Here is a 26,783-nt window from a genome sequence, read left to right as displayed (position 1 = left end):
CTGGCGGCAGTGTCCGGCGCCATGTATAGCCACCTATGGACAGCCAGCCAACATGCCCTTCAACGTCAGCTGCTGAGGCCACCATAGTGCCCACACCCCAGGGGGGGGGGGGGGGATCAGAGGTTTGGAAATTTTTAGTGCGTCTGCCGTAGATCAGAGCAATGCCATCTGTTCTCTCTGCCTCCAAAAATTGAGCCGTGGAAAGGTCAACACCCACGTAGGGACAACTGCCTTACGAAGGCACATGCAGAATAGGCACAAACTGCAATGGAAAGACCACCTAAGGAAAAGCAGCACACAAAAGCAAAGCCACCCTCCTTCAGGTGCATCATCTTCACACGCTTTCTTCCTTGCACCTTCACAATCACAGCCACCCTCCCGCACTCCACCACTCACCTTGAGCGGTTCCTGCTCCTCTACCCACAGCAGCAGCCAGGTGTCCGTGAGGGAAATCTTTGAGCGGAAGAAGCCAATGTCTGCCAGTCACCCCCTTGCCCAGCGTCTGACAGCTGGCTTGGCGGAGCTGTTAACTCACCAGCTGTTACCATACCAGCTGGTGGACTCTGAGGCCTTCCGTAAATTTGTGGCCATTGGGACACCGCAGTGGAGGATACCAGGCCGCAATTATTTCTCTAAAAAGGCGATACCCAAACTGTACCATGAAGTTGAGAGGCAAGTGGTGTAATCTCTGGCACACACGTTGGGTCAAAGGTCCATCTGACCACGGATGCCTGGTCTGCCAAGCACGGTCAGGGCAGGAACATTACTTACACAGCCCATTAGGTCAATCTGGTGACCGATGGCAAGCAGGGAGTACGTGGCTGTGCAGCGGAACTTGTGACACCTCCACGGCTTGCAAGCAGGCCTGCTGCCACCTCCTCTCCTCCTGCTACATCCTCTTTGCTGTTGTCCTCCTCCTCGGCTGAGTAGTTCAACTCTACTGGTGCTTCGATCTCCTCTCCAGCTACACAGCTCCAGCTCCCCAGGGCCTATGCTGCATGCCAAGTACGACGGAGTCACGCCATATTAGACCTGCCTTGCCTCAAAGCGGAGCGTCACACTGGAGCAGCTCTCCTAGCTACTCTTAACAAACAGGTGGATCAGTGGCTGACCCCGCACCAACTAGACATCGGCAACGTGGTGTGTGACAACGGCAGCAATCTAATTTCAGATTTGAATTTGGGAAAGTTGACACCTGTTCCCTGCACGGCACATGTGCTGAATCTCATGATTCAGAGATTTGTGTCTAAGAAAGCCGTCACCCAGTATCTCTACAACTACAGTAGAAGGACAAAGTTTGGGGAGATGGGGATGTTCTGGCCAAAGAACTGGACTCTCATGCAAAATGCCCGCAGGCTCATGCGGCCGTTTGAGGAGGTGACAAACATGGTGAGTCGCAGTGAAGGCGCCATCAGCGACTTGATTCCGTATGCTTTTTTTCCTGGAGCGTGCCGTGCGTAGAGTGGTGGATCAAGCTGTGGACGAGCGTGAACAGGAACAGGAGGAAGAGTTGTGGGATCAATTCTCATCAGAACCAGATGTTTCCTCAACACCTGTAGCAGCACAGAGAGGGGAGGAGGAGGAAGAGTCGTGTGGGGAAGAGGAGTCAGACTCAGATGATGAGGAAGAGGCGGCAGAAGAACAACTGCAGCAAGCTTTGCAGGGGGCTTGTGCTGCTCAATGTTACCGTGGTATTGTTCGTGGCTGGGGGGAGGAGGAGAACTTACCTGATGTCACTGAGGAAGAGCAAGAGGAGATGGATAGTAGGTCTGGATCCAAATTTGTGCAGATGGCGTCTTTCATGCTGTCCAGCCTGTTGAGGAACCCCCGTATAAAAAAACTCAAGGGGAATGAGCTGTACTGGGTGGCATTACCTCAGTCGGTAATGCAAAAAACAGCTGACTTAACAAGCACTTAAGAAATTGTCATCAAGGCTGTTACCGCATGGAAAGCTGAAATTACCGAGCAGTGAGGTAATTACCTCAACACATATCAATTAATCAATGTTACAGCATGCGGTAAAACACAGTAACATGTTCGATTACTACCGGCAGCTCTCCTCTGTCAGAAACCAGCCTTGAATGCCTTCAGTGTTTATGTCCCCACGACTGACTGGAGCAGGGAGCTAATAGAAAAAGCCCCTGTCTCCTGCAAGTCACATTGATAGGACCCGCGGGCTTCTCCAGTGGGTCTAGCTTTTCTACCCCCTAGGCAGCGAGCAGAGACAACATGGTTTTCCCTGCCACCCTTCTGCAGTTTTAGGTTGGGTTCACACTAGAGCCGTTCCAGATCGGATCCGTGTTAAACTGATCAGTTTTTCTGTAAAACGGATTCGGTTGACACAGATCGGATCTGGATGGCAGACACGTTCCGGCCCGTGCACGCGTCGGTATATACGCGTCTATATGCTCGCCACCGCTTGTCCCATCGCTCGTTCCCTGGCACAGCCTGGAGGCCAGCAGAAGCATGGCTCTCCATAGGCTGGAACAGGCCAATTCTGCCAAGCAAGTGGGAATTTTCATTGGTTCATCATGCTCTGTTGCTGAGGATTCCCATTGGTCTGTTCCAGCTCAATGGAGAATCCCTGTGTTTCCTGTAGGCCTCCGGGCTGTTTAGAAGGACCAAGCGGTGGTGGATAGTGGGTTATGACGCCACGGTGGCGTGGATGTATCGAAAATGGCCGATGCGGCGACTAGCCCAGTGAGAGTGGACAGTGTCTGTTTTCATAGGCTTGCATTGGACAATTTTTTATATCCAGTCCGGGAAAACGTGTGAAGTCCGGACTCTCCGCAGTGTTTTCTTTCCATGCAACACGGATCCGTGTACGATCGGTGTTGCTGCACAAGTGGAAGCTGGTCCTATTTTTAACATAGGTTCAGCTTCCTGCGTTTTTAAAATCGTATCCCATGGATACGTTTAAAAAAAAGTGTAAACCGGCCCTGACCTCTTAGGTTCCTGTTTGAAGATGTGGAGGAACTAGTGGGGAAATTACCTAAGCATGGCATGTGTAAGGTCTCCTGGAAATTCATCTCAGCTGTAGCAATTAAATAAAATGTTAAGAAAAACTAATAGTCAGATTTACAGCAAGCAGAGGGAGTATAACAAACAGTGTAAAAAATACGTTCATCTAAAGAGAGGTGGTGATGCTTTTTACTATTATAATGCTTTCTCTGCAGGGAGACAAACAGCATGTAACAGAGACTCTTCTGCTGTTACCGAAAAGGTTTTTGTCAATAGGCTTCGGAAAATTACCGAACTTCTACCGTACCTCTGACAATATTGAGGAATTAGCAAAAAAAAAAGTCTAAAATACCGAATGCGGTATTTCCCGACTTTTTCTTTTTTTTAATTGAACAGCATTTGATGAATTGAAACCAAAGGGTTTTTTTTTTGTTCATTTTTTCCAGGAGAGAATGTATACTTACCGCATATACTCGAGTATAAGCAGAGTTTTTAGTTCCAAAAAAGCGGCCCAAAAGTGGGGATCTCGGCTTATACTCAAGTCACGCAAACATACTAACATTCTCTCCCCCCACCGCTAGATAGATAGCTCATAGGCAGAGCAGAGCTGTGCGGTAATGGGCTGTGTGGTGTCCTGCCCAATCATCAGCCAGCCACAGTGTGGCGGCATGCAGAGCTGATGTTTGTCCCCTCCCTGGCATGTGTAGATCAGTGTGTGCTTCAAGCTCACTGATCTGTGCCCCCGGGAATCCTCCTGAGGTCCGGGTGTATGCAGCAATGTGGTCGGGGCCCACCGGCTTTAGCATATGCAGAGCGTTGAGTGTTCGCTCTCGCCGTTGCTTTGGTTCCGTCTCCTGTCACTCTAGTCGCATTGTAATGATGTTTGCATTGGCGCACAGGCGCCACTAGAGGGCGTCATTACAATGCGACTGGAGTGACAGGCGAACAGCAAACGCATAAAAACGCACCCTAAACTCTTGAAAAACGTTTATGCGGAAAAAACGCTAACGCAAAAAAAGAAACCAAACGCACACAATCTAAAACTAAACCTTTCCCGCACAGCCATGTGTGCACCCAGCCTGACACTTCTCTCCCTTCTAGAGAAGGTCAGTGAGATGCAAGTAATTCCAGCTTGCATGCAAATATAATGTTAACTCATGCAGCCTAAAAGTGCACCAAACCAAATGTGTTTGCTTTTAAAGGATACCTGAAATGACATGTGACATGATGAGATAGACATGGGTAAGTACAGTGCCTAGCACATAAATAACTATGCTGTGTTCCTTTTTTTCTTTCTCTGCCTGAGAGAGTTACATATCCGGTAGGCAGACAGCTTATGCTGGTGTATGCGCATGGTGCACATGGACACATAACATTAGCTCCCTAGTGCGATTGGTAAGATGCACTGTCTTTCCCAGGAGAGGAAGTTAGGATGTGTGCTCCTAATCCATTGATAGGTTTGATGCAATGAATGTGTTTGCATGTCTGCACTATGCATGTTACAGGGCCAGAGTTAGGACACCTATGTTTACCTGGGTACTTCTACGCAGTATAGGTGACTAGGCATGGGAATGCATTCTTCTGTGAACTAAAACCCTGGCTTTTAATTTAGCTGTAGGGATAACAGTTGTGCCTGGATGAGTAAATCTGTAAATGCATTTGTTTGAACATTTGCATGTGAGTGTGCGAAGGGTTAATTGATTTTTGCTGTTTCTAGCCACACCCCCTTCAGCACCTCCCTTTCCCTAATAATTTATTTAATGTCCTAACTAGAGGCGATGTGCCTGGATATATGTATGTTTATTATTTACTTCTCTGTCACAATGTAATCAGAGGCAAAGAATCACTGCCTCATCCATCCTCCACCCCCTTACCTAGTGTGTCCCCCACTACCCATTAGATTGTAAGCCCGCAAGGGCAGGGTCATCCTCCTAATGTTTACTGTTTTGTATCAATATTTGTGCTGCTTGGAACTCTGCTGTACATTTGTTAGTTGTATCTATGTTCCCCTTGTCGTCTTATTGTGCTTTGTAAAGCGCTGCGGAATATGTTGGCGCTATATAAATAAAAAATAATAATAATACTGACTCCACAGCCCTGGCACTAGCATTTTAAAAAGCGTTCAGAAGTTAATCTAGATGTGCACCAGCCCTTTCTGACCATGTCCACTTATTTCCTGCCCTTGGGACCTACATGACGTTAAGACTCATCAATCTTTGCAATGGAGTGCCTAAAAAGATCCAATGTAAGCTCTGCAGGGAGAGGAAATGGGGAACGGCAATAAAAACGAAATGTTTTCTAATGGGCTGTACAAACATTAGGCATTTTAAAGGACAACTGAAGTGAGAAGGATAAGAAGGCTGTCATATTTATTTCCAGTTGCCTAGCAGCCATGCTGGTCTGTTTGACTGCAGTAGTGTCTGAATCACACCAGAAACAAGCATGCAGCTCAGTGTTCTCCCTAGAATTTTTTTCCAGCCGGGTGGCAGGAAAAATCAGCCGGGTGGCAGGAAAAATTAGCCGGGTGGGGTGAGATGAGAGAATGCAAGGCTGGTGCTTCTGTGTGCAACTTTGCATACAGCATAGGAGGAGGTGAGCTGATAACAGCCGGGTGCTCACCAAAACTAGCCGGGTGGAGCACCCGGCTAAAAGAGCCTGGGGAGAACACTGCAGCTAATCTTGTCAGATCTGACAATGTCAGAAACATCTGATCTGCTGAATGCTTGTTCAGGGTCTAGGGCTGAAAGTATTAGAGGCAAAGGATTAGCAGGATAGCCAGGCAACTAGTAATGTTTTAAAGGGCATTAACATGGCCTCCTTCATATCCCTCTTACTTCAGTTGTCCTTTAAAAATAACAGAATATGTCGCACTAATAATGAGAGCTATAATAATTATGATAACAGAAGCTGCAGTAGCCTCCACTCACTTAGCCTGCTCCCCATGCCTGGTGCCCCCTCCCCATACCATATGCCTGGTGCTCTCCTTCCCATACCCCACACCTGGTGCCTCCCTCCCTGTACCATATGCCTGGGGCCCTCCTCCCCATACCCCACTCCCATTGCCTGGTGCCACCCTACCGGTACCCAATGACTGATGCCTCCCTCCACTTAGTCCCCTCCCCATGACTGATGCCCCCCTCCCCATACCCTATGCCTAGTGAACCCATACCACGCTACCCATGCCTGATGCCCTACTCTGCATACCCTGCTCCCCATGTCTGGTGCTCCCCTCCCGGTACTTCGCAGCCGATGCCTAGTGCACACCCTCCCACATACCCAATGTGGTGCTCCTCTCATTTTACTCAATGCCTGGTACCCCCCTCCCCATACCCAGTGCCTGATGCCCCCCTCCCCATATCCAGTACCTAGTGCCTCCTCCCTGTACCCTATATGTCTGGTACCCTCATCAATGTACCCCAGTTCCCATGCCTGGTGCCCCCTCCACATACCCTATGCCTACTGACCCCTTACCATGCTCCCCATCCATGACTGGTGCCCTCCACCACATACCCTGCTCCCCATGCCTGGTGCCCCCCTTCCCGCACTCCGCAGCTCATGCCTAGTGCACGCCTGGTGCTCCCCCTCCTTGTAACCTATGCTTGGTACCCCCCTGCCTATACCCAGTACCTGATTCCCCTCTCCCCAGTCCTGGTGCCTTCTCCCTGTATCCTATGCCTGGTACCCCCCTGCCTATCACCAGTACCTGATGTCCCTCTCCCCAGTCCTGGTGCCTTCTCCCTGTATCCTATGCCTGGTACCCACTGCCTATACCCAGTACCTGATGCCCGTCTCCCCAGTCCTGGTGCCTTCTCCCTGTATCTTATGTCTGGTACCCCCTGCCTATACCCAGTACCTGATGCCCCTCTCCCCAGTCCTGGTACCTTCTCCCTGTATCCTATGTCTGGTACCCCCTGCCTATACCCAGTACCTGATGCCCCTCTCCCCAGTCCTGGTGCCTTCTCCCTGTATGCTAAGCCTGGTACCCCCTGCCTATACCCAGTACCTGATGCCCTTCTCCCCAGTCCTGGTGCCTTCTCCCTGTACCCTATGCCTGGTACCCACTGCCTATACCCAGTACCTGATTCCCCTCTCCCCAGTCCTGGTGCCTTCTCCCTGTATCCTATGCCTGGTACCCACTGCCTATACCCAGTACCTGATGCCCTTCTCCCCAGTCCTGGTGCCTTCTCCCTGTACCCTATGCCTGGTACCCCCTGCCTATACCCAATACCTGATTCCCCTCTCCCTAGTCCTGTTGCCTTCTCCCTGTATCCTATGCCTGGTACCCACTGCCTATACCCAGTACCTGATGCCCTTCTCCCCAGTCCTGGTGCCTTCTCCCTGTACCCTATGCCTGGTACCCCCTGCCTATACCCAGTACCTGATGCCCCTCTCCCCAGTCCTGGTGCCTTCTCCCTGTACCCTATGCCCGGTACCCCCTGCCTATACCCAGTACCTGATGCCCCTCTCCCCAGTCCTGGTGCCTTCTCCCTGTACCCTATGCCCGGTACCCCCTGCCTATACCCAGTACCTGATGCCCCTCTCCCCAGTCCTGGTGCCTTCTCCCTGTACCCTATGCCTGGTACCCCCTGCCTATACCCAGTACCTGATGCCCCTCTCCCCAGTCCTGGTGCCTTCTCCCTGTACCCTATGCCTGGTACCCCCTGCCTATACCCAGTACCTGATGCCCCTCTTCCCAGTCCTGGTGCCTTCTCCCTGTATCTTATGCCTGGTACCCCCTGCCTATACCCAGTACCTGATGCCCCTCTCCCCATACCCAGTCCTGGTGCCTTCTCCCTGTATCCTATGCCTGGTACCCTCATCCCTGTACCCCATTCCCCATGCCTGGTGCCCCCCATCCCATTACCCCATATGACCCCCCTCTATACCCCATGCACCCCTTCCCCGTACCTGGTGCCCCCCACATTGAGCTGGATGATCTCCCCGGTGCCGGGCGCGGTGAAGCCGCTGCAGTTCCCGGCCATGCTGTGGCCGGAGGAACGCGTGCTCCCGGGCTCCGGCTCAGCGCCGCATATCCCGGCCCGGTGACAGCCTGACGCCGCCACTTCCGCCGCCGCATCCACAGCTGGAGCAGGAGGAGGAGGAGCCGCTGTGTTCGGCCACACCCCCACAGGCGGAGCTGTCTCCCTGGCAACCAGCAGGCGCATAGCGGAAGACGCGGCCTGTTCCTGCGGGAAGAGCCATGGCCTGCCACAACGTCTCCATGGCAACAGATGCTCTGTGTGTATGCCTGAGCTGAGCTCCATATCTACAGTATAGTGTATGTATGTACATAGTAGTGACATACAATGGCTTCAAAGTGTACTTGCAAAGCTGCAAGAGCTTAACTATGTAATCCGGAGTGGTTGATTTTTTTAAAAGGGACTTTTAAATGAGTTCTGTGGAGCAGAAAAAAAAACCTGACACTTACCTGGGGCTTCCATCAGCCCCCTGAAGCTGTCATGTCCCGCGCCGTCCTCCGATCACCCGTTCCATGCCGCCGGCCCTGGTAGAATTGATCCAGATGAATTGATCCTCTATTTACCAAGAATCTGGTTTTTAAGCTCATTTAGCTTCCTTTTATCCTTTTGGCTCCTCTGTTCAGTGGTTGCCTAATGTTAACCCTGGTTTGGGAGCATTAAAGGGGAACTGAAGAGAGAGGTATATGGAGGCTGTCCTGTTTATTTCCTTTTAGACAATACCAGTTGCCTGGCAGCCCTGCTGATCCTCTGCCTCTAATACTATTAGCCATAGCCCCTGAACAAGCATGCAGCAGATCAGGTGTTTCAGTGGTTCAGACTTATAAGTCTGATCTGACAAGACTAGCTGCATGCTTGTTTCTGGTTTTAATCAGATACTACTGCAGAGAAATAGACCAGCAGGGCTGCCAGGCAACTGGTATTGATTAAAAGGAAATAAACATGACAGCCTCCATATACCTCTCTCTTCAGTTCCCCTTTAATATTTACTCTATCTAGTAACCATTTACCAGTACATATTACACTATTGGGGCTCTTGGTGTTCCTTGTTTTTACCAGGTAAGTGTCAGTTTTTATTCTTTTTTCTGATCCACAGAACACCTTTAACTGAAAAAAAGAATTGCCTGGCTACTTACCTGGGGCTTCTTCCAGCTCCATGAAGCCTCCCTGCTTCTTCACTGTCATTCCTCGTTTCTAAATCACTGCTATCCCCCTTCATGAGGTGCGCAAGTCACCCAGGCACTGTGCATATTGGCCGCGCACCTCCTCTATTGTGCTCTTGTGGCCAGGAGCATTCTGCGCATGAGCAGCAGTAATTTTTGATTACTGTGCAAGTGTGGAGCGCTCCGGTTACATTGGAGGGCACAGGGCCATGCGTCCAGCGTTTGGAGGGAGACACCGGAGGATCCAAGCAGCACGGGATGAAGGCGAAGGCAGAGCTGGATTACCGACCAGGCAACAGAAGCAGTTCCATTTAGAGTCTAAGAGGCGCCATCAGCACGTAATCCAGCCTTGGCAATTTCATCTGGTGCTGCGATATGAATTTGCGTGCAAGCGGCGCCTGTTGCCACGGTGATGGCGCCGCGTGCCAACACCACTCTCTCCAACAGCAACATCAAATAACATTTGTAAAGCACTTTTCTCCGATAGGACTCAAAGCGCATAAGCATGGCTCAGACCAATAATTGATTGAGTGGTAAATCATGGTACAGAGGAAGAATTCTATAAGTCCGGAAATGCCAGGCTAAACAGGTGGGTTTTCAGTCTGGATTTGAATAACTCCAGGGAAGGGGCTGTCTTTACTGTGCATGATAGGGAGCAGGTATGGGCTCACGAGTCCCTAAGCACTCTCAGCCTCCGTAGAAGCGCTCAGAAAGTGCGAAACGGCGTAAGGCTATTCCTGTACCCAGCACCCACCACCAGCTTACAGCCTACAGCCCCCACCGCACGGTATGTTTACCTTATTTTGTATTGCACGCAATGTGATGAACTACCATCTGTGAACTACCACCTGTGGATTAAAGCACAAGTTTGCAGCAGTGCCGACTCCGCACTCTTTGTTGTACCTACCTAAGAACTCGAATTCCTAATTTAAATGAGGCTTAATTGCCTCAGCTGTGCGGCTAGGAGAGAGGGGGTTAGTTACCCATGAGTCCGTCGGACTTCCTGTGTTTCAAACGTCTTGCACACGTCCTATTGGATGCATTGCAAGACTTCAAGACGGAAGGAGGAAGTTTATTTATTTATTTTAAGTATTTATATAGCGTCGACATATTACGCAGCGCTGTACATAGTATATTGTATTGCCACTAACTGTCCCTCAGAGGAGCTCACAATCTAGTCCCTACCATAGTCATATGTCTATCTATGTATCGTGTAGTGCATGTATCATAGTCTAGGGCCAATTTAGGGGGAAGCCAATTGACTTATCTGTATGTTTTTGGAATGTGGGAGGAAACCGGAGTGCCCGGAGGAAACCCACACAGACACGGGGAGAACATACAAACTCCTTGCAGATGTTGATCTGGCTGGGATTCAAACCGGGGACCCAGCGTTGCAAGGCGAGAGCGCTAACCACTACGCCACCGTGCTGCCCACAAGTGCGCAGTGTCATGAATGATACGGAAGTCGAAACGATTATTGATTCCGTATCGTTGTGCAAAGCAGAGCAGAATGTCAGTTCTGTTTAAATGTACAAAAGTTCATTTTTTCTCCTCTTCTTCTTTGGCTTCCCCCATCACCCACTCTGAATTAGAGTAGGCCCCTCACCTTTCCACTTCCTCATAGCTATTCACACCTAGGTGTGCTACGACCAAATGCTGGCCTGTACAGCAGAAAGCAGACAGCGATCAGTCCTTTTGGTTTCCTCTAAAAAAAAACCTCAGATTTTCCCTCTCAAAAATGTGGACAGACAATAGACAAACTTCATTTATTAATAATTCAAGATGTGGTTATTGCAGACAAAAGACAAATATATTTCCCGGTTCCTAATAATCAGCCTAATAGATCATCCAAGTTATAGCAGATTAGAGGCCCTGGAAACCGAGTTCTTTAGCGTTCACTAAGCGCACATTACCTTACTGCTATTTGGTGTCATTTGATCCAACATCGGCCGCAGCAGGTTACAAATCTGCCCTCAGATTTGTTGTGTGCCATTCCAGACAGAAATGGCGCAGGTTATTGGTAGATGGTGTCATTCTATGCTTTTACAAAAACCCCTGTCCATCGTGCTCCGCAATAGGTAAACCCACCTACTTTTCAGGTAAGCCAGCCCACTAAGTCAGATTTTATAAAAGTCTGGTCCATCGGCGACAATTTTAGTCTCCAAAATTCCATCAACTAAAGACCTTCACAGGGGCCCCAACCGCCCCGATTTCGTCGGGACGGTCCCGATTTTGGGGGGCCGTCCCGCTGTCCTGCGCTGCCCCCCTCCTGGCCCTGGCCTCTGGGGAGAGAGAGGGAAAAAAACGATCGAGGCACCAGCCCGGGAAGCGTATGCGGCATGGATGGCCACCGCCAATAAACTTATCCCTCCCTCCCTCCTAATATGCCCCGCAGTGTCCCCTTCCCCCCCACAGAGTAAAATGGGCAGCGGAGTAGGCTGTAAATCTTACCACTGCCTCTCCGTGCGTTCCGGGATCCCATCTGGTCTTCTCGGCTTCCGGCTTCCTGTGACGTCACAGGAAGCCTAGAAGAGCTAGATGACATTCCGGTGCGGAGAGGCAGTGGTAAGATTTTCAGCCCGCTCTGCTGCCCATTTTACTCTGTGGGGGGGAAGGGGACACTGTGGGGCATATTAGGAGGGTGTGAGGGAGAAGCTTAACAGCGGCGGCCATCCATGCCGCATCCCGGGCTGGTGCCTCGATCGTTTTTTCCCCCCTCTCTCTGCCCACCCACGGCCACCCTAAACTTTCTTCCCTTTCAGGAGTTATTTATTAACTTTAATTAATAATTATTTGTAAAAAAAAAAAAACAAAACAAAACAAAAAAAAAAAAAAAAAAAAAAAAAAAAAGGGTGGGCGTGGCTAGGGGGTTGGGGTGTGGCCAGGGGTGTGGCCTAAGTGTCCCGGGTTTTTAGCACTAAAATGTTGGGAGGTATGTCTTCACACACGTGCTCTAGGGCCTAGGTTCTCAACATGTGGTACACGTACCCCAGGGGGTACTTATGACAGTTCCAGGGGGTACTCAGACTTGATATACTTAACCAAGAATAACAAATTTAGAGTTTTAGAAAGTGATAATCTTATTTAAACAAAACCAAAATAGTATTTTGGCTAATTAAAAGCAATAGTAAATGTTTGGAAATTGTTTAGAACCAATTATCATATATTAAGATTAAATATATATTTTTGTCAAGGGGTACTTGTGGTAATGTTTACTGTGCTAGGGGGTACTTGGTGAGTACAGGGTTTTAAAAGGGGTACACACCAATAAAATGTTGAGAAACACTGCTCTAGGAGACCAGAGCTCATGGACTACCATAACATGCTTTGTTTCAAGGACTCTGATATCAATGCCTGCATTTCAACTGGACTTTATTTCTTTCAATATCCCCTCAAGGACTGCTAAGCTAAGTAAACCTCACCGTTATTTCCCTTTTATTTCAAGCTTTGTGTTTATATGTTAATTAGTGTATGTAAATGTGTGTAATGCATTTTTGTTATTAAAACGTTTAAAAATCGTTTTACGGTTATGACCTGTTCCTGAACATACCCAATCGTATTTAATCCTCCGAAAACGTTACCTTGTGTTCTATAGTATCTTGTATTTACAACCCGTATGCTTGAATCGGGCACAGATAGACAGATCTGATGCCGATCCCTGCATACAGCTAAGGGTTAAGTTACAGTGGTGTTCTCAGTGTGTTAAAATAGTTACAGTCGTGCGCTGACTCGCACGTGGTGGCAAGCATTTGAATTATATGTGTGTGGTAAATCCTTTGGAGTCAGAACACTCCTCTCGGCTAGTCGGTTCATAGATTGCGAATCCACATATGGGCATCTATGCACAAAGCGACAGCGAGACCGGGTTTCTGACTCTGAGCGAATTACCCAAGGATCGGCCCTTGCGGTTCTTGACACGCAGTAGTGAGTCTTGCAATGCGTCCAATAGGACACGTGCGAGACGTTTGGAACACAGGAAGTCAGTTGGACTTATGGGTAACTAACCCTCTTTTTCCCAGCCGTGCAGCTGAGGCAATTAAGCCTCATTTAAATCACGAATTCGAGTCCTCAGGGACTTGTGCGCCCACCACTGCTAGGGATTTCCAAAGAGTAGGAGCAGCATGACAGAAAGCGCTGCCTCCAAAGGTTTTGAGGTGCACTCTGGGAGTGACCAAGTTTATGGAACCTGCTGATCTGAGGTTGTGAGAGGTGTGGTGCAGCTTCAGCAAGTCCTTCATGTATCCAGGGCCCAAATTCTGCAATGATTTGAATGTCAGCAGACCAATCTTGAAGAGTATTCTCCATTTTTCTGGTAGCCAGTGCAGTAAGCGAAGGATAGGTGTAATGTGACAGTGGCGAGGCTGGTTTGTTAGCAATCTGGCAGCAGCGTTCTGCACTAATTGTAGGCGAGCAGGTCCTTTTTGGGGAGGCCTGCATAAAGGGCATTGCAGTAGTCCAGCCGTAATGTGATGAAGGCGTGAACTAGGGTTTGGTGGATCCTCTGGGGGAATCAGATGTTTAATTTTTGCAATGTTCTTCAGATGAAATTAGGAAGATTTGGCCATAGCCGGCCTTTGATATGAGCGACCGGAGAGGTCGCTCAGGGCGCCAGCTTCCAAGGGGGCGCCTATAGCTGGTTGCCTATACTGAGGGCACCTACACCTGATTTCCTATACTGAGGGCACCTATAGCTGGCTATTTTTTACTGAGGGCTCCAACACCTGACTTCCTATACTGGGGACACCTATAGCTGGCTACCTATACTGAGGGAGGGCACCTACTCCTGGCTACCTATACTGGAGGCACCTACGCTTGGCTACCTATTGGGGTATGGAGACCTTCAACTGACTTCCTATACTGGGGGCAACTATGCTTGGCAACCTATATTGAGGGCACCTATACATGAGATCCTATACTGGGGGCACCTATACCCGGCTACCTACCTATACTGAGTCTGAGGGTGTTTTGGAGGGGGGGGGGGGGGGGCGCACTGCAGCTATAATGCATGGTGCAAATTGTCAGTGCTGTGCTATCATTCTAAGGCGGCTAACTGTCCCACTGATTGTTTTTATTAATATTCCTGAAAGGTTCTAGCCTTCATTTTTAAGTGTATTCATGATAATGCACTGCTTCTATCCATTTGTGGTTATTAATAGTATTTTTTCTATTATACATGTGTGACGAGTCACGGAGATCTGTGCATTTGGCGTGTTGTGTCACAATGTCAAAAAGGTTGGGAACCACTGTTCTAGGAGATATCTCAGGAGAAAAGGGGAATTGCATATGGGCCTGTGTGTGTGTACGTGCGTGCTTGTGTGTATAGTGTGTGTGTATACGTGCGTGCGTGCGCGTGGGAAGAGGATGAAGGGGGGGGGGAGCACAAAAATCAGGTTTCGCTCAGGGCGCTGTGAAGCCTAAGGCCGGCCCTGGATTTGGCTATGGCCGAAATGTGGGTTCTAAAACTCAATTCCCCATCGATTAGCACACCAAGGCTGCGCACAAGGTTGGAGCTGTTTAGGTCTGAATTCCCAATCCTGATTGGTGTTGATTTAGGATAGAGCTGTTTTGATGGCGAGCGCTGGCTTTGGACAACAATGACCTCAGTTTTGTCAGCATTCAGTTTCAACCAGTTGTCATTCATCCATGCCTGTAGCTCAGCTAAGCAAGAATTTATTTTTGGAGTAGGGTCTGTTCCACCAGGTTTGAAGGACAGGTATAGCTGTGTGTCATCGGCGTAGCAGTTGTACATCAGGCCATGTTGTTGGATAACTGTACCAAGTGGTAACATGTAGATTGCAAACAGCAGAGGGGATAGGATTGATCCTTGTGGCACTCCAAATTTTAGGGCAGGGTTGGACATGACAGGTCCTAGGGCTACTCTCTGAATGATCTGAACCACTGGAGGACTGAGCCATTGATGCCACAGTACTCTTGCAGTCTGTTGAGCAAGATTTTATGGTCAACTGTATCAAAAGCAGCTGAGAGATCCAACAGGATTAGGATGGAGCATTCCCCTCTGTCCCTTGCCATGAGCAGCTCGTTGCAGACTTGGATGGGGCTGTTTCACAGCTGTGGTGTTTCTTAAAGAGAAACCGTGACTAAGAATTGAACTTCATCCCAATCAGTAGCTGATGTCCCCTTTTACATGAGAAATCTATTCCTTTTCACAAACAGACCATCAGGGGGCACTGTATGACTGATATTGTGGTGAAACCCCTCCCACAAGAAACTCTGAGGTACTAGCAATTTCCTGTCTGTGAACATTGTTGCATTGTGGGAAATAGCTGTTTACAGCTGTGCCAAAAAGTCTAGAACCGGCCCTGTACACACATAGCATAATATTGATTGGCTGATATGCTCCTCTGCACCTTCATGTGAGCTGGAGATGGCACAGAACTGTTGTTCAGGTCGCTGCTGGGCCGAGACCTCTGGCACAGGCTGGTGCTGGATAGGGACTTGCTGCCCTCAAACTGCAGAGAAAAATGTATCCAAAGAGAAACAAATGTGAGACGCCAACTCTGCCTTTTACATTAAACACATAGCCATGCTTACAGGAGGGGGAAGTTGGTTTCCGGAAAAATCTTTATTTTAAGCTATAAAACAAAGCAGTAATAATGCCCCTTTGAACTTTTCTGCAGTAAAACCTTATCTCAAGCTGTCTCTCACGATTTCTTGGCTGTTTAAATGTTTCAGATGACAGAACTGTATTGGCATTTTTTTTAACTCTTCCTGTACTGGAAAACAATAGGAGACTCTTTTCTTTGCTACTAATGTTCTATTTCTTAACTGTACTACACATACAATTCATTGATTATATCAGAAGTTTAAGAACTTCTCCAATGATGCATTTGCCTCCTTTTGAGGATTTAATGGAAATGTAACATTGCACAGCTCCTACACTCAGATTAAATAGAACCAGAGGTGGATCTTCGGGGAACAGATGGGACACAGAGCCATGTTCTCTGCCTGATGACATGGCTCTGTGTCCCCCAACCGCCGCTCTCTGCCCCCACTGCCACGCTATAGCCCCCCGAGTTTTGCAAGATTTGTTGCTAACTTGAAGGTAAACACATAAACACAGGGGAGAGGAATTCCCTGTTTAAAACACCCGCCAGGGGCGTTCCTGCAGGTTTTCCTGAGCTGCCATAGGGCAGCGCTCTCTCCATGGCCACGCCTCCTGCCGCTCCCCCACCTCCCTGCACGCTATGAGAGACAACACAGTAGCTCAGTGCAGCCAGAGGTCACAGGTCACGCAAGTGAAAGTGGGCCATTGCGGCCTACGGGAGCAGCGGTTTTGGCAGCTCACCACCCCCCTACCCCCCCCCCCCCCCCCCCCCCCCGGATCAGGTAGCCTACTTTTTTTTGTATTTTTGAGCCCACCTCGGGCTCTCTTTAAAGTGAACCCGTGGTGAAAATAAACTGATGAGAAAAACAATTACATTTATCCTCCTACTCCTAAAAATAACTTTTTTAAGTATCGCAGGGTTTTCTCTTATATTCAAACATTTACAAAGCTGGTTGAATGTTTTACTGTTTCTAATCAGTGGCAGCTTATTAAGTGTCCCAGAGTTAGAAAAAGTTCAATAGTTCATGTATTTTATCTCTCCCTGCCCTCAGAAGTTATCTTCTGCCAGGAAAACTTCTACGGCTGTAATTTGTTTATCAGTGATGTTTACTATATTCCTGACAAGCTACTGACAAGCCAGAAGCTGTCACTTCCATGCCTAGAAATTAACTCTTTCAGGCAGTAAAATAAAACAAGTAAAGCAACCTGATTATTCATATGTTTTGTACTGTACATACACATGTTTATCTCATCATGTCACATGTCACATATTGCCTCGGGTACACTTTAAGTACAATCCTGCAGCATCAGAGAAAGAAGAACCATCGGTTCAGTTGGGATGACGTGACCCACGTATATGTGTTCTGTGCTTGTATTGCAAGACGTTACTTGCTTTATCAAGTCAAAACTTCATGAAAAAGTTTGCTGGTCTTGTCACCTCCAGCTACTCCCCCGTTGTTGTCTACCAGGCTGTGTAGCACTGGTACTGAGTGCCAACCAGCTCCCAGCTGGTGCAGGAGAGCAGCTAACAGGCAGTGAGTTCACCACCTGTCAGTTGCCCAGGTGAAAGTGGCTTTAGGATGCCCATAATACACCTAGTTATGAAAGGCAGATTTGACAAAGAGACTTTCCTGTCACCGATCGAATCTGATTAGAGAGAGATCTGTCAGCTGCCCATACACTGCAGGCTGATTTCCGATCGATTGCAGCATGAAATCTCTTGGGAACCGTCAGAGTTTGCCGCTGCCCCCCTAGTGTATAAATGTGTCCCCCGCGTGTGCATTTATATATTACCTGCCCTGTGTCGCCCACCATGTGGTGCTGACCGTCTTCGGGAATCCCCCGCTCTTTCATTAGCGCTACCGGTATACAATGTTGCCGGTGTTTAGCACATGGCGCATAAATGATGTCACACATGCGTCATGGTGGCAGCATGTACAGCGCTAATGGAAGAGTGGGGGATTCTCAAAGACAGATGGGCAGTGCGGAGTGGGCGTCACAGGACAGGTAATGTATAAATGCACACAGAGGGGGCATTTATACACCTGGGAAAACAGCGATGGAGGTTTTGTAGCACGTCCCGATATTGCTCGCCATTACCGCTGCGCACCTGATCAACCACCACAGCCCGACATCTTGCAGCATGTCCGATCGATACATACGACCAATTTTGTCCCAAAGTTGGTGGCATCATCGATCAGACATGCTCTTGGCAGCACAGATTTTCATCATTGAAAATAATTACCGAATTGGATGGTTGATCGGCCGCCAAGTCGAGAGATGTAAGGCCATGTTTATACTATTGTGCCACTTCAACCTTGAGATCTTTGTAATTGGATGCAGTACATAGTAGCGTCCTGCAGAGGTCACTGTTGTCCATCTATATATATAATAGAGTAAGTGCCTCAACCTTCGCGCAAGAAGAAGTACTTTGCATGAGAAAATTTATGCGTGCTGAAACACCAAGTTTAAGGCCTCTTTTCCACGGACTGTTGAGCTGTGTGCTCAGCAAGCAGTTACCAGGCAGCAGCAAGCAGTTACCAGGCAGCAGCGAGCAGTTACCAGGCAGCAGCGAGCAGTTGTAAGAGTTTGAGAGGCATTTTACTGCCTATCAACTGTCCGTGGAAAAGAGGCCTACCCTAGCAAGTCTGGCTTTGCAAATCTGTCCTAATTGGCTATTCATGATGCAATGGCAAATTTGCTTTTGCATGCCAAACTATGCAGGGTCAAAAAACCAATAAAGTGGTCGCCCTGCTGCATGCCAGTGATGAGCGAACATTTTTACAGAATTTTCGCCTAATTTCGTTTTGACAGCCAAATTTTCCATCTAATTTTTTCGCGTTAATGTTCGCCTAATGCCAGTCATTTTCACGTTACTTGCGTATTATTGCGGCCATTTTCCGCATAAGGGCATTAGCGTCTGCAGAGAAGTTTCTTGCGCATTATTGCGGACATTTTTCCGTATAAACGTCCGCATAGACTTAATTTCCATGCGGATTATTGTGTACATTTTTCTGCATAAGGGCATAAGCATCCGCATACAAAGAATTTTCGAAAACGCAAATATTTCTGAAGATTTGCGTGAAAATTCGCCAAAAACGAAAACGGGAATTTTGATGCGAAAATGACTTAGGTGAAAATTCGCAAGCAACACTGCTACATGCTACATTAGCACTATCCAGGAGCGCCACAGGGAGGATTCCCAATGCCCCCTTTTTATACAACCTGGGGACCGCGGGGTCCCAGGCACTCTCACTGCCTGGGAACCACAGCAGCACCAGGCTGGGTGGCGCAGGCGACCCCCCCAAGCGTTGTCAGCGCCGGGGAGAGCCGTCCGCACCCACCTCCCAATATTAAAAACAGGCACTAACCTTAACGTCCATTGCGTTCTGCTACATGCGCATTAACTTGGGGGCACCACATGAGAAAGGAGAGAAGCATGGGTCACCCCGAGCTTTAGAGCTCAGGGCTGGCTCACATACAACACTCCGGGGGGGGGGGGGGGAAGGACAAGCGCAGACAACTAACTCCAGGGCTCACACCACCGGAGCAAGCCAATCCACCACCTGCCTCCAAAGGATACAAACTGCACAAAATGCTTTCCATGAGAAAATTAATGCGCATGTAGCAGAACGCAATGGACGTTAAGGTAAGTGCCTGTTTTTAATATTGGGAGGTGGGTGCGGACGGCTCTCCCTGGCGCTGGCCACGCTTAGGGGGGTCGGCTGCGCCACCCAGCCTCCCCCTCTGGGGTGCCGCTGTGGTTCCCAGGCAGTAAGAGAGCCTGGGACCCCGCGGTCCCCCCTGGTTGTATAAAAAGGGTGGCATTGGGAATCCTCCCCGTGGCGCTCCTGGATAGTGCTAATGTAGCATGAAATTATTCACGCAGGTCGACCGCTTTGCAGTATTGGTTTTTTGACCCTGCATAGTTTGGCATGCGAAAGCAAATACATATTTGCATGAGCATTGCCTCATGAATAGCCAATTAGGCCAGATTTGGAAAGCCAGACTTGCTAGGGTTAAACTTGGTGTTTGAGCACGTATACATTTTCTAACGGAAAGCCTAAAGGTGGGTACACACATCAGATAAAAGTCTTTGGAAAATGAAAGATCACAGACCAATGTTATCCCCTTCCACGTAGTATGTAGTTTATTCTATTGAGCTGAACTCCCCATCAGAAATCTTTGCAAGATGCTGCACACACAGATGCTGTACACATGCAACAGATCAGTATCTGCAAAAGATCTGTTCCTGCAAAAAAATCAGTTTCTGCAAAATGCATTTATAGTCTGATATCTGCAGATCTCATGCTGGGCATACACGGTATGTTTTCTACCATGTAATCGAGCCGTGTCCGATACCCTGCCGGATCGATTCTGCGCTTGATACCGGCGGGCAGGACAAAAGAAGAAACGAGTGGAAAATAAGAAAGCGCTCGCGGGGAGGAGCGGGAATCGATCCGGGCGCCCGCGGGGACGAGCGGGAATCGAGCCAGCGGCTCGATTACACGGTAGAAAACATACCATGTATGCCCAGCATAATGCACACCTTGTTTGACGGACATTCATATGCAGATCAGACAATCATCTGCAGATCCAAAGATCCATCCTGGTGGATCTGATCTGCAGATGAAGTCCGTTAAACAAGGTGTGTATGAGATCTGTAGATATAGACTATGAATGTATTTTGTAGGAACGGATCTTTTGCAAGAACAGATCTTTTGCAGGAACAGATCTTTTGCAGATACTGATCTGTTGCATGTGTACTGCATCTTTGTGTGCAGCATCTTGCAAAGATTTCTGTCTGATGGGGAGTTCAGCTCCATAGAATAGACTGTGTAGGTATGGCTCTCATACTACACGGAAGGGGGTAAAATTGGTCTGTGATCTTTGATTTTCCAAAGACTTTTATCTGATGTGTGTACCCACCTTTATTCTTCTTTCTTCAAGGTTGAGGCACGTACTCTATTAGATAGATCGAAGATGCGGCGTATGCTACGACGCGGGTCGGCTAGTATTATAGAATAAAACAACAAACCAAACGTTCTCAAAAATTCCTAGGCTTCAAAAAACCCAAAAACACCCCTTCCTGCAAATAATCGACGTATCTCATAAAGATGTGCAGTGAGGTACAACAGCTTCTCTACCATAGACTAAACCGAGATCTAATTGGTCACAAAATCACTGCACTAACTTCTTGCCTAATTGAACAAGCCCCAGAGCCTGGAGAGGTCCTCCAGCACCCAAGGCTGAGACACCAAGGTGCGCCCCTCCATCCCCCCCCCCCCCCCTGCCATCACACACTGATTGCTATTAAACTAAGGGGCAGCCCCACACCTTAATCTCTAGTTATCTGGCTTGCAGTCACTGCCATGTATCCCATTTTCTTATTTCTCTCTGCTTCAAACACAATAGGGGAATGATTGCTGAGTGAGTTGTGCACCCCACCTCCTACACTGCGCCCTGAGGCTGGAGCCTCTCTCGCCTCTGCCTCGGCCCTGACAAGCCAGAGCAGGTTATCTAATATATTTTTTTCCTTCAATATTTTTCACAGGGAGTTTTGCTTCTGCTGCTGCAGTGTTTAACCCTTTAGCAATTAATTTATTTTTGCACTTTTTTTTCCTTTTTCTTTTGTAAAATCTGCTTGCCACTAAATAGTACTGCTGTAATGTGTATTTATGGCCACTTGTCACTAGAGGGCAGTGTGAGACAATAATAGAGGACTTCTGCTTTCTGTTTCTGTTAGCAGGGAAAGCTCAATGCTTTCCAAGATATATTTACAGCACAACCAGTTCTACAGACTGCAAAAGCAGTGCACTTACACTATCTCAAATGAGAGAACTCTATTGAAGCTGCTAATGCGGTGGTTTCCAACCGTTTTGAAGTCGTGACACATCACGCCAAACGCTCAGATCTCTGCGATGCACCACACATGTATAATAGAAAAATACTAATAACAACCACTAAATGGATGGAAAGAGGGCATTATCCTGAATACACTTTAAAATGAAGTCTAGAACCTTTCATGAAATTTAATAAAAACAAACAATCAGTGCGACAGATAGGACCCTCCCCCCAAACCCAATTTGGAATGATCGCACAGCATCAGGTAATTTACACCGCACATTACGGCCGTGGTGCACCCCCCCCCCCAAAACAAATACGCCCTCAGACTCAGTACAGGTAGGTAGGTAGCCAGGTATAGGTGCCCCAGTATAGATAGCCAGGTGTAGGTGCCTTCAGTATAGGTAGCCAGGTGTAGGTGCCCTCAGTATAGGTAGCCAGATATAGGGTTCCCAGGTAGGCGTACGTTAAAAAACGGCGTCGGGAAAAAAGGGCGCAGGGTTTTAAACGATAAGCATGAATAACGTTAAAAAAAAATTTGTGCTATATTTCGTTTAAAAATAATGTTTTATAAAGTTATAAATCATTAAATAATGTGTATGAAATCGGCAATTGTAAAAACGTTAATCTTCCCTGTTTAAAAAGTGAAATGTATAATAACGTTTTATAAAAGATGAATAAGAATTTTACTAAAGCTATACCTAACCCTACTCTCACACAGAACCCTCCCTGTACCTACCCCTAACCCCTAGACCCCCCTGGTGGTGTCTAAACCTAAGACCCCCCTGTGATAAGCATTAATAACGTTTTAAAAAAATATTGTACTGTTTTTCGTTTAAAAATAATGTTTAAAAAATTATAAATCATTAAATAATGTGTAATCATGAGAAGCAGTTATAAAACATTAAAAGTCTCCGGGCGCCGCTTGTAAAACATTATTTTTCTCCGGCGCCCTTTTTTCCTGTTGGGCGCCCATTAAACGATATTTATTATGGGAGTGAACGGCGGCGGCCTTTTTGTCCACCACCTGCTTCATGTGCCCAAATTTCCTGCCTCCCCCAGGTAGACAGTATAGGTAGCCATGTATGGGTGCCCCCAGTAGCATAAGCTGGTGGTGGCTCACTCACCAGCCCCATGCATTCCACTCTTTAGCACCACACTCCGTCTCCCACCTCGCTGCTCCATTCTGCCTCCCTCTCCACTCATAGTTAGAGCAGGGCTACAAAAAACTGGCCACCATTGTCTGCATTTATGGACATCAGCGGTCATTTTCTTGTAGCTCTAAAGACAGATGGAGCAGAGGATGAGGCAGAGAAGGAGATAGAGTGGGACACGGGATGCGGCGAGTGGCGACCACCTGCAGCCAGAAGGGTTGCAGTGGAGCTGGACAACCGCATTTGGCCCATGGAACAGTTATTCCTTCCACCATTTTGCTTCTGTACTCTTGTTTATTCTGACATATCATCCTTATTACTGACAGAGGTGGCGCTGTTCAGTTTTGGATCCAGTTGGGCTTGACCTGAACCTGCCTAAAGGGTCATTCATGCAAATGGACCGGCAGCCTTTTTTTCCGGTGGTTCCTTTGCTAGAAATAATGGGTGTATCCGCTGAATGAGATTCAAAGGATGAGCTCCGGGAACCCAAAAAGAGAAACCAGGAGCACCAATATAGCGTAATATAGTCCAGAGACCTAGATCACTGGCGCAAGAAACGCTACCCACTGGCAACCACAGATGTGTGCAGAATTCAGTCTCTACGCGGATATATAGGATTCTTCTTTGCAATATGTCGAGTCACACTCTGACGGGAAAAAAAAAGGTGGATCTTATATCACGAGTGGCCCCAGAGACAGAGATGGGGGGAAAGGGGGGGGGGGGGAGTCTGTATCTTTGGACCATAAGACATACCTAGATTTAGAGGCCATAAATAAGAGGGAAAAAATATACTAAACCATGGTGCAGGGGCATCTTGTGGATCTTCTCCTCCCCAATTATTATGTCACTCTTGTACCTCGTGCTCCCTTAGTACCTCTTGTGTCCCCCTTGTATCATCTTCTGTCCGTTTCTTCCTCAGTCCGTGTCTTCTGTCCCTCTGTGTCCTCCTCAGTCCGCCCTCCTCTGTCCCTCTGTGTCCTCCTCTGTCACTCTGTGTCCTCCTCAGTCCGTCCTCCTCTGTCCCTCTGTGTCCTCCTCTGTCCCTCTATGTCCTCCTCAGTCCGTCCTCCTCTGTCCCTCTGTGTCCTCCTCTGTCCCTCTGTGTCCTCCTCTGTCAGTCCTCCTCAGTCCGTCCTCCTCTGTCCCTCAGTGTCCTCCTCTGTCCCTCTGTGTCCTCCTCAGTCCGTCCTCCTCTGTCCCTCTGTGTCCTCCTCTGTCCCTCTGTGCCCTCCTCTGTCCCTCTGTGTCCTCCTCTGTCCCTCTGTGTCCTCCTCTGTCAGTCCTCCTCAGTCCATCATCCTCTGTCCCTCTGTGTCCTCCTCTGTCTCTCTGTGTCCTCCTCTGTCCCTCTGTGCCCTCCTCTGTCCCTCTGTGTCCTCCTCTGTCCCTCTGTGTCCTCCTCTGTCAGTCCTCCTCAGTCCGTCCTCCTCTGTCCCTCAGTGTCCTCCTCTGTCCCTCTGTGTCCTCCTCAGTCCATCCTCTATCCCTCTGTGTCCTCCTCTGTCCCTTTGTGTCCTCCTCTGTCCCTCTGTGCCCTCCTCTGTCCCTCTGTGTCCTCCTCTGTCCCTCTGTGTCCTCCTGGCTGTCATGCTGTGCTTTAGGCTTTAGTTGTTTTTGAGTCACACACTTGCAACAAAAGCCTGCAGCTAGTGGAGCCAGAGCATCTGATCTCCATGCTCAGTTTGGACCAGTCTACTTGTAGTATTAGAGGCAGACCCTCAGCACAGAATCCATAGAGCTGGAATTACCTATAGAAAGAAGATGGCAGCCTCCGTATTCTTCTCTAGGTTTCCTTTAAGTCTGTCTTACAGGCCTATGTTGTACCACAAAGCTGTATTACTGGAGGCACGGTAATTAGTCACTCTGGTGTTTGTTTCATCTCTGCCAGGTCATGGGAGACATTCTGACTAGGGGCTTGATTCACTAAACCGTGATAACTCAAATATCACACCTTATCAAAGTTATCAAACGTTATCACACTTTATCAAAAGTTAACATGCCTTATCAGAGTAGCATAGAAAGCGCTACGAACCCAGAGGGGCTCAGGGCAGGACGAGTGCCATTGCCAATTAGCAGGCATAAGCTCGTAGCGCTCGTTATGCTACTCTGATAACGTGTGATAACTTTGATAAGGTGTGATATTTGTCTTATCACGGTTTAGTGACTCAAGCCCATACTGCCCAGAAGAACATATAACAAGTCATTTTTGTCCAGGCTCTTGGGCTATCACTGCCAAGCTTCTCACGGTGGGAAAACTGTTGAGAAAGACCTTGGGGTGTTCTCCAATGATCTGCTGGGACGAGGTGACTTCCAATACTTCACTCCAGATGTGCGTCTGCAGTGTGAACTCAGCAAGGCAGGGTGTTGCTGAACTTGTGAGGTGTACATCGTTACTGTGCATCGGCTATAAAGTGGCCATGCTACAGAGTTGCAGCCAGGATACTTGAAATCAACCAATCAAAAGAAGTTCTACACAGATACATGAAAAAGCCCTGCATTGGGACTAGCGAAACATTCCTGCAGAAAGTGGGTGGCCTTAAAGTAAACCTAAAGTGTCAGGGATGTGGGGACTGGCATATGGATTCCCTTTTATGTTGGGGTACACAATGCTTTTTTTTCGGTTGATTTACCATTCAATCATGTTTCGATTTGTTTTTCCGCACGATTCTCTTTTCTTATCTGATCAATTTCCATTCACTTCTATCAGAAATCGAGCGGTAAAACGATTGAAAGTGAAATCGGACATGTTGGAAATTGTCTATCGAACCATCTGTCTGCCTAAAAAGCATGGCTGTCTTTCTGATCCTCTGCCTCTAAAGGTGCCCTTACATTATGCGACTTGGTGGCTCATTGACCATCCCATTCGATAATTATAGTGGAATCAGATGAAAATCAGTGCCGCCAAGCAGAGCCGGATTAAGACCATGCAGGGCCCCAAGCAGAATAATACATTTACCCCCCCCCCCTCCCCCCACACACTGTTGAAAGGATGTCTCCCCAGCAGAGGCGGCCTTAGAGTACGCAGGGCCTGGGGCGAGTGTCACATGCGGGGCCTAGAGCCCTAAGTGTAGGCCATATACCGTATCGCCACGTTCATGGGCTTGTCCGCCTTTAATGCAGTATTCCTTATTATTATTGTTTGAAAACAATTATGTCAGGTAAAGGCCACTAAGCCAACAAATATAAAGACAAACATTTGTGTGGTGGTTTTAAGTGCGGGGGTGGGGGAGCTCATCCTTCAGTTAATTTGTAAATTCTAAGGTTCACGTTTCACAAAATTCACATTGTTGTAGTAACTTTTGTCTTGCAAAATTCAGCCAATTCAGCAATCATGAGGCCCCCAACAAGAAAAATTCAGCAATTATGAGGCCCCCAACAAGACAAATTCAGCAGTCATGAGGCACATAAATAGACAGCATTTCACATAAATAGGCAGAATGCCCCCTTAATATGGTAGACACCTCTCACCTGGCAGCAGTTCCTCAAAATACACTCAATCCGACAGCAGTGGTTCCCCAAAAATAGGTAGCCCCAGATCTATAGGTGTCCCCAGAATAGGTGGCCAGCGGTATAGATGTCCCCAGAACAGGTAGCCAGGGGTAGAGATGTCCCGAGAACGGTTAGCCAGGGGTATATGTGCCCAGTATATGTAGCCAGGGGTATATGTGCCCAGTATATGTAGCCAGGGGTATATGTGCCCATTATATGTAGTCAGGTGTATATGTGCCCAGTATATGTAGCCAGGGGTATATGTGCCCAGTATATGTAGTCAGGGGTATATGTGCCCAGTATATGTAGTCAGGGGTATATGTCCCCAGTATATGTAGCCAGGGGTATATGTCCCAGTATATGTAGGCAGGGTATATGAGCCCAGTATATGTAGGCAGGGGTATATGTGCCCAGTATATGTAGGTAGGGGTATATGTCCCCAGTATATATAGTCAGGGTTATATGTGCCCAGTATATGTAGGTAGGGGTATATGTCCCAGAATAGGTAGCCAGGTTTGCCCCCAGCAGGAGGGGAGCAGCGCAGAGAAGAGGGAGAGCTGTGAGCAGCGGTGGAGAAGGGGGGCCATCTCCCCCCCTTTCCTTACCTTAGGGCTCTCCCTCCCTCGCTTGC

At 48.2% G+C, this 26,783-nt stretch overlaps 2 protein-coding genes across 2 annotated transcripts in view; one reads left to right on the top strand and one right to left on the bottom strand.

The window, feature by feature from the left end:
- KCTD3 (potassium channel tetramerization domain containing 3) overlaps window positions 1–8,072 on the bottom strand; it is a 96,678-nt gene extending 88,606 nt beyond the window's left edge. Inside the window, exon 1 of the mRNA XM_068232880.1 lies at window positions 7,870–8,072. Within this exon, the coding sequence (XP_068088981.1) occupies window positions 7,870–7,943 (74 nt within the window). The 5' untranslated portion in view covers window positions 7,944–8,072. The remainder of the gene's footprint in view (window positions 1–7,869) is intronic.
- Window positions 8,073–8,183: 111 nt separating this feature from the next.
- C4H1orf115 (chromosome 4 C1orf115 homolog) overlaps window positions 8,184–26,783 on the top strand; it is a 64,711-nt gene continuing 46,111 nt past the window's right edge. Inside the window, exon 1 of the mRNA XM_068279684.1 lies at window positions 8,184–8,239. The gene's annotated coding sequence lies outside the window, so the exon portion shown is untranslated. The remainder of the gene's footprint in view (window positions 8,240–26,783) is intronic.

The sequence above is a fragment of the Hyperolius riggenbachi genome, chromosome 4 (assembly GCF_040937935.1).
Source record: "Hyperolius riggenbachi isolate aHypRig1 chromosome 4, aHypRig1.pri, whole genome shotgun sequence".
In the NCBI taxonomy this organism is placed as follows: Eukaryota; Metazoa; Chordata; class Amphibia; order Anura; family Hyperoliidae; genus Hyperolius; species Hyperolius riggenbachi.
This window is presented reverse-complemented; position numbering and strand designations above follow the sequence as displayed.